The 12,531-nt window shown below is 40.6% G+C and overlaps 1 protein-coding gene across 1 annotated transcript in view; it reads right to left on the minus strand.

Moving 5' to 3' along the window:
* The window catches only part of CCDC175 (coiled-coil domain containing 175), a 58,744-nt gene that overhangs the window by 17,430 nt on the left and 28,783 nt on the right, over positions 1-12,531 (minus strand). Inside the window, exons 11-14 of the mRNA XM_090270941.1 lie at positions 9,752-9,823; positions 8,593-8,728; positions 7,955-8,086; positions 2,714-2,852 (exon numbers count right to left, since the gene is read on the minus strand). Of these exons, the coding sequence (XP_090127067.1) occupies positions 2,714-2,852; positions 7,955-8,086; positions 8,593-8,728; positions 9,752-9,823 (479 nt within the window). The remainder of the gene's footprint in view (positions 1-2,713; positions 2,853-7,954; positions 8,087-8,592; positions 8,729-9,751; positions 9,824-12,531) is intronic.

Genomic DNA, 12,531 nt, shown 5'->3' on the forward strand with positions numbered 1-12,531 from the left:
AATGCATATTCTGGCCTTCCTGTTAGATATTTGACATCTCAGAATAGTCTATATATATTTTAACCCTTTTATCCTGTTCTTCATCTCCTGATTATTATTTTGTTTGTTTTATATTTGGAGTGATTTCATTAACTTTTCTTATAATCCTCCTATTGAGTTTTAAAATTTTACTTGCTGTATTTTTCATTTCTAAGAGCTCTTTCTTATTCTTTGTTCTTTCTTTTAAGCTTCTTATTCCTTTTCATAAATGTAATATCTTCTTTTATTTCTCTAAGAAAATACTGGTAAAATATATTCTTAGAGTAAATTCTAAGATGTCTTGTGACCTTTGACTGTCTAATCCTATTTAAGAGTAAGGTACTAGCCCTGGCCAGGTGGCTCGGTTGTTTGGAACATCATCCCATACACCATAAGGTTGTGGGTTAGATCCCTGGTCAGGGTGCATACAGGGGGCAACCCATTGATGTTGCTCTCTTTCTCTCTCTCTCATCAATAAACATATCCACATATCCTCAGGCGAGGATTTAAAAAAAAAGATGCAGCATTAAAAGCTTTGGTTCCTGGGTGGACTTCCCTATACAGTGATCAGGAAGGGACAAGCCATTTTTATTGGGACACCCTCAAATATTATAGTCTATGGGGCTTTTCTCTGAAACTTCAGTTTCCTTAGAGAAAAATCCAACCATCTCCTTCTTCAGGATAGGGAAGGGAATGCAGAAGAGTCCTAATACGACTGACTGGCAGCCTTCAGGAAGCTGAGAGTGGAAGGGCATCTCAGTTCAGGGCCTGTTTCCTGTCCTTGCTCACATCTGATATCCTGCCATTTAGAATCTTCTGGTCCAGTTTCTCTGCCAGCACTGGGGAGAGATAGTCACTCAGCTGCACAGAAGACAGCATTTGACCTGGTGGTCTAAATGCTCGTTAGAAAGATTTTCAGCCAGTATTCAGCCCCATGACTCATCTCAAGCCTTCACAGTATCAGGGTCCCCAGTGGCCAAGACCCCAGGTCCTCTGGATAGAATGTCTTGCCTCCATGGTGGGCTTCGCTGCAGGATCTTTCTATTCTTCTCTTTCTGCTAATCCTTCTATCCAATTACTCCTTCCAAAAATCTGTTGGTATTTATTTGCTGATGTCTTCTCTGCCAGTCTCTTTGTACTTGTGGGTTTATATCTTTAAAAAAAAAAATCTTTTACTCACATTTTTGTGAAGTTTCATTAGGGAGCAAAGATAGATGCATGTGTTTTATCCATCACATTCAACCAAAAGTCACAACATAGCTCCACATGCCCTCAGTCCTGGTGTTTTCCCTTGGTACATCCCGCCACTGGCACTGAAGTACATTTTCTCCTCTTGAAGCACAGATGCGCTACAGCCCCATTCCATTCTTTCTCCTGCCTTCCCTTCTTTTCTTGACTTTCTTCTGTAATTTTTTTCTTTTCATTAGCCTAAGAGAATCAGTACTTGCAATACACCACTTGCTTTCATACTTACAGTGTTTCTTACATCTTCTGCCAAGTGCAAGAAGGGGTCAGAGGAAATGTTGAAAAGTAGAAAATTGGCAATGGGGGACATACGTGTCATGAGTCTTGATAAAAGTGGTAAAATACCAAGAAAAGCCACCCGAGTTGACTAAATGAAAACCTGACAGGAAGTGAAAAATCAGCTGAGGAATGGGAACCAGACCACTTCCCCAGGCACTAATTCTTACAGTAGTCTTATTTTCATAAAAATCCACCTTCCTTGGCAAGAATCACTATTCATTTAAAATAATTATTTATTTCATGTCTAAACATACTGGGTTTCCACACGACTGTCCTATTTTGACACAGACTGTCTTAATTCCTGTCCCCATGTTCATCTTTGCCTGCAGATCATTCCCACCCTTGCCCACATTTTTTGTCCCCATTCCAGTCCTTCCTGTAACTTTGGTCCTGGCCTTTCTATTCCCATGACACTTCTTCCATCACCTAGAAGAGAGAAATTCCAGAAGTTGTTCTGCTTAACAACCTATAGGGACTCCTTGGATAATGATCTTCTACTTCCCAATGCAAGAGAAGACTCACAGCTCTAGGGATGATTTTGGATCTGTGAACTTTTAGGTGCAGGGTTAGATGACCATGTCCAGTTATTGTGGAGAAAATAATGATTTTTATATTAAACACAGTTATGTCATGTCATAGAATGCACAGTATGCATGCTTTCAGACACATTTCACATTCTCTACGAAGTTCCCAGACCTGAGACAAGCTACTATCTATCTCTGCCTCAAGGGGTAGGTTAGTGAAAAAAATCTGAAGGGTACCTACTTACTAAATGGTTAAACTCATAGCTGGAAATGGTATAATTTGCAAATTCATGTTAAGAAACAGAAAAGAATCTCCACACAGCCATAGATAAAGAAGCTGATTCTACCTTTACCAAGTACAGGGAGAAACCACATAATATTGTTTCTACTAATACTTAATTTTAAATAGTCTTTAAAAGAGAAAAGAAAAAATTTGACAATGGCAACAGTAAGATTTTGTGATGTGGAGGAGAGGAAATTCATAGATAAGAAAAAAATCACTACAGAATAAAGAGTTAAAGGTGATGGAAAGAGCTGGAAGAATTTTACCCTTGCTTGGATGGGCGATCTGCCTCACCTCCTGTTAGAGGACAGCAGTGAAATCCTTACCTGGGCTTGAGGTCAATTACTAAGTGCTTCATATGTACCTGTGATAACACTACTGAGCTCTCCAAATGTCTTGTTTTTGCTCTTGTATTCTTCTTCTGCCACCTGAAGATGGGGAAGGCACTCGACTAGTTCCTCTTCCTTTATTTTGGTACTTTCTGTTTCCTTAATAATTTTTTCCTTAAAAGAAAGTAAAACTGATTGTGAGGTACAACTTTGGAGAATTGACATAACACTCTAGAGTAGAATATAAATTCTGTGAGGGAGAGAGTTCTCTCTTGGTCTTCTCCTATCCTGAGAAGCAGAGCAGGGTATCTGGCACATACTAGATGTCTAAAAAATATGTGCTGGCTGACTCACTGACTCTGGCAATCTGTAAACTGGGGAGATAAGATTCTATGGTTTTCCAAAGATCCTTTCAGTTCTATAGTTCTATTGCTTTAATTCTACAAAGGCTACCATGTATATACCCCAAAATTGTTTGAGGAATTTCTCTTGGTTGATCATATTTTATGGGAAAACAAAACAATCAGGCAGCAGGACAGAATAAACACAAGTTCTAAGAAATGTGCATGTAAGTAAGAAATGGAAAGGAGGTATCAATAATTGGATAAAATTCTACAAGAAATGGATAAAAGAGCTGAAGCAAAACGTGGATTTGCCTGCTTAATTATACAAACTCAGGTTTTATTTAGTTTCAAATGGAGTAGCAGATAAATTTTTTTAAGAATATTTTATTGATTATGTTGTTACAGTAGTTTTAATTTTTTCCCCTTTGCTCCCCTCTGCCCAGTAACACCCTTCCCTCCAGCAATCCTACCCCACTTAGTTCATGTCCATGGGTCATGCATGTAAGTTCTTTGGCTTCACCTTTCCTATATTATTCTTAACTTCCCCCTGTCTATTTTGTACCAACCGATTATGCTTCTTAGTCCCTGCACCCTTTCCCCATTTCTCCCCCTCCACCCTCCCAGCTGATAACCCTGCAAATGATCCCCATACCTATGATTCTGTTCCTATTCTGGTTTGCTTAGTTGGATTTTGTTTGTATTTTTTAGATTCAGTTGTTGATAGTTGTGAGTTTGCTGTCATTTTAATGTTCATAGTTTTGATCTTCTTTTTAAGTAAGTCCCTCTGACATTTCATATAATAATAGCTTGGTGATAATGAGCTCCTTTAGCTTTGCCTTGTCCGGGAAGTACTTCATCTGCCCTTCCATTCCAAATGATAGCTTTGCTGGATAGAGTAATCCTGGTTGCAGGTTGCCTTTCATCACATTGAATACTGCTTGCCAGTCCCTTCCTGCCGGCAAAGTGTCCTCTGAGAAACCAGCTGATAGTCCTATAGGCACTCACCGCCTCTCTCTTGCTGCCCCCAGGACTCTCTCTTTATCTTTCACCTTTGGCATCTCAGTCATGATGTGTCCTGGTGTGGTCCCCTCTCAGTCCAGGTAGCCCGGGACCCTCCTGATTCCCAGACCTGTATGTCCATCTCCTTTGCAAAATTTGGGAAGTTTTCCTCATTTTTTTCCATTCTTGCTTCCTCATTCTGCACTGGTTGACTGTTTTTTCTTCCTTATGTTCCAAATCATTGATATGAACCCTGGTTTCCTTCCCTTCATCATTGGTTTTGTGTGGATTTCCCTTTGTGTCACTTAGCATAGCCTTCACTTATGCATTTGTCGTACTCAGTGTTTTGAATTCCACTTCTGCTAGATTGTCTATCTCCTCATCTGTGAGGTTGGCTATCTCCTCGTTGCTTAGTTCTCCCACTGGAACCTTGATACGTTCCCCCTTCTGGGCCATACTTCTCTGTCTCCTCATTCTGACAGGTTCCTGTGTTTGTTTGCCTCCACGTCCCAGGTAGAGCTGTCACTCCTGTTATGTTGTGAGGGGCAGAGCCTTAGGGATTTGTCAGTATAGGGCGACCTGTCTCACCACATTGTGGCACTGTATATGGGGGAGGGGTCTGAGAGGGAACAATGTCACCTGCCAGCACTCGCCCCTTTTCCAGGCACCTCTCCCACTTCTGCACTGGATTGGCGCCCCTCTAGCTGTTGCCCTGGCCATCATTCCCAGAGTGGGTGGGTCTGCGGACGTTCTAGGACTGTGGGGGCCCTATAAACAAGTGGACTCTGCTGAGAGACTGGCAGTTTCTTCCTCCACCCCAAATCACTGGTCTGCACAGTTAGAATCAATGAGGCTTGACTTTCCCCAGTGCTGGGACTCTGAGCTGTGAGGTCTGGTGAGGAGCTGGGAATGCTCCCCAGGTCTCCCTCCTGACTTTTTAAAACGTGCGACTGCGCTTTCTGCCAGCCTGCTGCTGCCGCCACCACCACTGCCACCGCCGCCACTGACACCACACCACGTCCTCTCTGCCCCAGCTCCGCCCCTCCTACCTGTCTGGATGAGTATTTCTTCTTTATATCTTTGTTTGCTGGACTTCCATGTTTGATTTTCTGGAGCTTTTGGTTGTTTCTAGTTTTGAGGTAGTTTTTATTCCTTCTTAGTTGTAGAGGGAGACGCAGAGTGTCTGTCTATGCCTCCATCTTGGCCAGAAGTCGCAGATGGACCTTTTTTAGAAAGTCAGGATGGGTTTACGATGATGACAAAGACAGAGACAGCCAGCTAGCTGACATTTGCTTCCCATGCTCCTGTCCTTGAATGTCAGGACTCCAGAGTTCCAGCAGAACATACAGCTGCCAGCTGGAGTGAATTTTTGTTTCCCTTGCAGGGGAGTGTGACCAATGAGTTTGTGAGCAGAAGTGGTTTGTTCCACTTCTGGGGCTTGTCCCTGAAGCAAGGAGGGGTATGTGCTCCCTTGGCTCTTCCCTCTGTCCTTTGGCCAGAGAGGATGCAAATGGAAGCCGCCACCTGGCCCCACAGCTGTTAGCATCATGCCAAGCATGGCAGAGCTGCCCTTCCAGCCATGGACTGCTTTCCTTTGGCCGCTGCTGAGAAAGAGAAATAAATGTCTCTCTTGCTGTAATGACCACATCAGTGGGTCTTCTCAACTAGATACACAGACTCTTAAGATTTGAATAGGCCATACGTGACCTGGTTTACTCTTAAAATATTCAATTTTTATTTTTATCCAAGTTGTAACTGCATATATTTTGAAGAAAACCCTGAGTGCCAAGCATGCTTCTCGAGCGGGAAGTGCCCTAAAACACAGCCAACCAGAGGCCAGTGTCCTTTGACCTCACCAAAGTGATAACTCAGATGCAGGAGTCAGACCCACACAGGTGGGTGCACTAGCCCTGTGTTCAAATAGGACCCAGCATCTCGTGGGCATACCTTCTAGGTCTCCACAAGGGACATGCCCACTTAAAAGAGGCACCAAACCCAGAAAAGTGCAATGTCATGGTTTCCATCAGTTTTTCTCCCAGTCAAGATGCAGCATACCAATCAGGGTTGTTCTACACAAACGATGCTACCTGGTAATACCACCGACAGTCCACCTTTATCAGGCTTCCAGGGCACAAAGCCAACAAGTTAAGACAAAGTCAATTTCCCACTAAAGGAAAGAGGATTGCTAACCCTTTACAACACACCTTGACTGTGTTCACTGTATTTGACATCTCTTTGATGCAACAGCTTGCTCATGCTCTAATGAATACAGTGATATGCCAGCTTGGTATATCCCCTTCCAAATTGCCATTATAATCCTTGTAAATAAAATATAGAAAGAAAAACACACATAAAACTCCATGATTTTAAAATATCACAGTGCAGAATCAGGAGAAAATTTCTCCAGACTGCAGAGTGAGAAAACACAATCCTGTGTTATCTATGTTATGTTCGCTACAAAAGAACAGCCTGGTGGGGTGAGGTGGCCTGGGAGTGGTTGCTTCACTCCCATTGTCTGCACTCTCCACATCGCTGCTCCAGCCACGCTGCCCGCTGGTCATTCCTCAAATAGGACAGTTCTGCCTCGGAACCTTCATGCTCAACATGCCCTCTGCCTGGAACCGCCCTCTGCAGATTTCTCCAGGGCCTGCTCCCTCCGGTCCTGCAGGGCTGTAGCCTCCAGGGACCACCCTGTTCAACATGGCGCGCACACACTTGTCTCTGCTTTCCTCTGTAGCATGCATCACCGTCAGACATACCACATGTCCTATTTGTTTACCTTGTTTATGTTCAATCTCCCCCCACAGGCAGGTAAGCTCCATAAAGGCTCTACTTTTGGGGGGAGGCGGGGGTGGGGAGCGGTGTTTGTTTAGTTTTTTTTTTTTTTTTTTGTAGCATTTTGAAGAATACCTTACACCCAGATATGGTACAACCAACAGAGAGATGCCCCCCACCAGACTGTGCTCCATTCTGTTTCTTCTCATTTTGTACCATCCGTGCTGTGCTTTCTTTCCTTCTCTGTTCCCTGCGGTGTGCTGGGTTCCATCTCATGGCGTCCTAGCCAGGTTGCCCCCTTCTGCCTGTAATCCCCTGTGGCTGATTTTCCTTGTCACCTCTCTGAAATTATATATTTTTTAATTCACAAAAGAATATTTGGTTACAGTTCTCATCAGTTCCAGGGTCCTTTTTCTGAGTGTGCTTCATTTGTTGGAAAGTTTTGCCCCACCTTTCCTTTGTTTTTCTCACAGCATTTCTGTGTGGAAGACATGTCTGCTTCCTTCTGCTGTTCATATGAGAAAGAAGTGGCCTCTCTTGGATCACTTCTCTGCAGAGGGCTTCTGGAAGATGTGACAGGCAGTGTGTATGTGGGGGGAGGAGGGGTGGGCTTGGACCAGGGTAAGATCTAAACTTTGAAATGTAAGGACTCCCTACTCCACTGTTACGGCAAAGGACTATTCCCTGTATATAAAGACCCTGTTTGGTGTAGCTGCGCTGCTTTTCCCTCTTCAAACCGAATCAAGTTCAGGAAGGCTTCACCCTTCCCCCATCTCTTCTGTCCTCAGCTTCTCTACCAATGGTGGTCTCCAAGAAACACACCTTTGCCTTTCAAAGTCACACCATCACCTTGAAAAGGTGTGTTTTCTGTTGTTTCCAGACACCTGCCCCCTCCAGGCCCCCTGAGTACCTTTGGTGTCCTGTCTTTCCACCTCTAGCACCCACACCCTATTCTTTCTTGGGGCAGCTGTTGGCATATCCCAAGTCAGTAAAAATATTTATTGATGCTCTATTTCCTTTTTGGAAAAAGAAGAGAGACTCAGAATGAAGCTGTAACCTTGTTTATTTTACATTTAACTAATTAGGAAGCATGAAATATGCCTTTTACCCCTGCAAATAGCCATCTAAAATTATTCTCAGGTGTAAAATAAAATTTACCTCATACTTGCTCAACTCTTGAATTAACTTTTTTTCTTTGACGACGAATTTCTCCTCCTCTTGCTTTAAGTCTAATGAAATTTTTTTAATCTTTGTCAAATATTCATTGATCTTTTTTTCTCTGAAACTGGTCTAGTTAGAAAAAACATAGAGGATTTTTTATTTGTCTTGGAACACTCATCCTTACATTTTCAAATAGCCAAGTAAATGAATCTCTCTTTGCATGAGATTGGGCTCTGATTTCAGGTCATTATTTCCCAGTAACCACCGCGAAGGGGGTTTATTTCCCCTTCAGAGATTAATGTCTTCACCAAACAGTATGTGTAAGTGATATGAGGAAATGGAGAATGGAGCGGTAGACGGTGGAGGGTGGGCAGAGGGTAGATATGGTAACTAAATAAATTAGGTTTGGTCTCTATTTTTAGAGATAAATTCCTGAGGAACTATCAAGTTTCTCATTACAGCCTTCAAAAACATACTGCTGAATTCCTACAGGTAATACACAGCAAATGGATACATTTCTTAGGAAAGTTACATAATTCACCTTAAACATGAAATCAGCAGAAAGAAAAATACCTTTTGGTTAAATAAAATACTAAAGGAGAATTACTGATACTAAGTCTGTTGCGTTCCCTTACCTCTTGTAATAATTGACGGCGTCGAGATTCTGAGACCTGAATATTCTCTATAATTACTTGCATTTCAGCTTTTATCCTGAGAAGCCAAGGTTTATGTTTTTTTCTCAAACAAGCTATTTTCCACTGAAGTATAATACTAGAGAGTAGAACAAAAAGAATCATTATTAAATTTGTCTGAAAAGATGAAGGAATGCAAAACAAAACCATGATTACATGAAATTGTCTGTGCTGTTGGGGATGCAGACTGCGCCTTAGCTGAAAAAATAAGACAAAGCATTAACTGCCTCAACGCCAGACTTGCAGGTTGCTTCAAAAGAAGCAGCTGTGTCTGCGCAGCCAATAGGACGGCGGACAAACCCCACTTGGCTGCCTGCCTCTTTGAGGGAAAGGATAGAAAAGGGAAAGGTTCAGGGGCAGATGGAAAAGGAAGAGGCCCAGGTAGAATTAGTAGTGGAATTACCCAAAGTGCTAATGAGAGATTTCAAGTTTCTAGGTTCTTAAATTTTTATCTTCATCACATTTAAAAAGTTACATAACTGGGGGTAAAAATGTGCATTTGAGTCTTATAAATCATCTGAATACCAATGACAACAACAATAATAAACTAGGGCTAAGTTTTCCCAAGGGCTTCCTAGGTCCTGGGTGCTGATCTAAATACTTTATAAGGATCATCTCATTTACCGTTCATGGCAACCTTACGACGTGGGTGCTACTATCATCTCCCACTTTTAAGGGATGGGAGCAGAGATGATTAATTAACTGACCATGTCACAGAGCTAGTTAGAGGCAGAGCAACCAAAATCCATCTGCAGAGGCTGTGCTCTAACCACGCCCCTCTGTCCCTGCACATCACGCTCCCTACTGTCCACATGGAAGGCGGGATAAGCAAGAGGCATCACACAAATTTTGGCAATTTAAGTCTTTCATCGCTTCACTCTGTTCAAATGGAAAACTTTGATTCCATTCAATGCCAAAATAAATAAATAAATAAAATTTACACACACGCCTAGATTGGAGAGAACTCACACAATTTCACTGAGGAAAATCGGTTCCCTTGACTCTAACAACAAACACGCACTCTGATTTCCTCCCTGGTCAAGGCCCTGTTCTTTCATATAACATACACTGTTTATAACACAAAGGAACTTGTTTTCTTTACCATCTCTGACGTTCTCTTTCCAGGTTATCAATCAGGACTCTTATTTGTTTCCGATAGACTTCCTTTGTTGCTCTGAAAACAAAGAAAACTCTAGTGGCTTTGGTATTTGTGGGAGCTGCTAGAATATATGAAACTTTCTATATAATTCTTGTGTGTGTGTGTGTGTGTGTGTGTGTGTGTGTGTGTGTGTGCAGCAAAGCGAGGTGTTTATTCAGGAGTCTGAGGAGTCGGGCGCACCACCAGCCAGGAGCATGTGCACCTCTGTATAATTCTTATGCGCAATAAGGTTACTGCCAAATTGGGAGAACAAAGCTTGTGAGACAACTAAAGGTTTTAGTTGTAGACTCATAGAAAGACAATTACAATCCTGTGCAAGCACAAACTGGCTTCGCAAGTATTGAGGTGGATAGCTAAGAACAGCACACAGATTCCAGGAGGCAGTTGGGGAAAGGTTATTAAAGGGTCATGTTCAATAGGAGGAGGAACATGGATTGCCAGAATGGAGGTGAACTCTCACCAAAGTAAGGATGTCACCATTGGTACAGACACAGGAGAAAGGAACAGCAAGTCAGGACTCCTGTGACAAGGCAGGCTCACTGCATTCTGAGAACTGGGATGGAAAGAACACTCTGACATAGGAGGGGTTCCAGTCAACAAACTGGTGAGGGACTCTGACTTCCAGATTGAGTTTTGATTTGATACAATGTTTAATTCAGAAAGTCAATAGAAATTCTTGAACTAGGGGTAAACAGTAATTAAGGATGGAAGATTCTCTGGTGAATCTAAAATGGATAAGAATGTGAGGACTCACATAGATATTAGAAGGATTTATTATTTTTTATTCCCTCTTGTTCTTATTAAGTGCTTCATGCTCAGAGAGCAATTGAAGGCCACATAAGTAAAATATAACTTTATGTCTTTCTAAAAGATAGAAATATTCATAAATGAAACTTAGAATATGAAATGATGTTAAGTAAACTAGAAACACATTGGGCTTATGTTCTCTCTCTAAAATCATTATATGGGCTCTCGCTTATCTACATAAACCTAATATCCTCCCCCTGGAACTGTGGAGTCTTCACATTTGGCCACAAAGTTATTGATTTTATTTACTTACAAATTTAACTTAACCCATCAAGGAATTCACTAGTTTAAAATAAAGCAACAGTAATATAAAAAATCCTAAATGGATACCAATATTGGGCCACAAATCTGGGTCTCAGCTTCCTGAAGACCAAAGTAATAATGACACAATAATTTATTATAAATTTGCATTATTCATGAGGAAAATAAAACCCCAATCAACCCAATTCTATTTTCTTTCTCTACATCGTGAAGGGTTTATAGGCTCACATGATGGCAAATGGATGTTTTAACTATAATATTTAGCAGTATATGGACAAGCATTCAAAAGGCTGTACTTTCTGCCTTGTTCTACATTTCTGTTGGCATATGTCAAATTCTCATCCCCTCCCATCTTAGTTTTGTATAAGTTGGTCTCTTCAGTGTCCTTTATTCAAATTATTTATATCTCTGTGTGCAGTGATATTATTTCCCCAACTCATAAGCAAACAGAAAAATCTGATTTGCTTTTAAAGTTCTAAAGTTCAAAATCTTTATATAACAAAGAACAACTTCTTGACTTTCCTTGACTTTCCTTTCTTTCATCCTTCTGTTTTTTTTTAAATAATTCACACTGTTCTTTATTCATACATGATTCATGAGTTATTGCCTGTGTTTTAGTCTTGATCATCTGCCCAACTTAAGTAAAAGTGGCTTTATGTCCAGTGTTAGTGAGTGTAAAATGGCAGAATATTTACATAGGGCATTTTAATAATATTTATAAAAATAAAAAATACACAACCCTCTTTGATCCAGTAATTCAAATTTTAGGACTTTATTATAAAGAAATAGTCACATAAGTGGACAAAGATATGCTAATGTTAACTCTCAAAATGGTTTGTAATACAGGAAACAAAAATAACCAAATGTCCATCAAGAGAGTACTGGTTAAATAAAATACGTACAGTATAATCTGCAAAGGGAATTCTATGCACTTAACAAAAAGAATGAGGAAAAAAGTCTTGTATATATAGTTTTTTTCTTTATTTTGAAATAGCTTCAAACTCAACACATAAGTGTAAAACTCAGTACAAAGAATTCCCATATACTTACTTACCTTTCACCAGCCTCTCCAAATGTTGCCATTTTACCATGTTTTGTGATTCTTTCAGATATAATTTTTCCAGGTAATATAGCTAATGTATAACATTGTGTAAGTTACCCAGATATAATTTTAAGTGGAAAAATCCAAAAACAAAAGAGTACAATCTAAGATTTGAATACACATATACATATATAATTATATATACACATAAACATAAATATATATACATTAGAAAGCATGTATAGCAAACTGTTAACAGTAATTATCTCTGTGGATGGACTAGGTAACTTACTAAGTTACACATTTCTATATGTGAATTTTAAAATCATTTAAATGTATTACGTTTCTAATCAGAAAAATTAAAATAGAAAGTAGAGTGATTTAGATGGCAGAAATGAACATCATAGGGGGTCAGTGTTGTGATAATGTTTGGGCACATTCTTGTCATTAGCCCCTTAACTCTCCCATCCTCATGCCTAGCAACTTGTCCAGAACCCAGACCCATCTATCCTGTCAATAAAGATTCTATGATAATAAATTTTTGGGACTGTAAAATCAATAGGACTCATTATAAACTTCCTTTTCTGTAGTATGTTAGAAATCCCCACAGATT

This window comes from Furipterus horrens, unplaced genomic scaffold (genome assembly GCF_987537825.1).
Source record: "Furipterus horrens unplaced genomic scaffold, mFurHor1.1.pri manual_scaffold_3, whole genome shotgun sequence".
NCBI classification, from domain to species: domain Eukaryota; kingdom Metazoa; phylum Chordata; class Mammalia; order Chiroptera; family Furipteridae; genus Furipterus; species Furipterus horrens.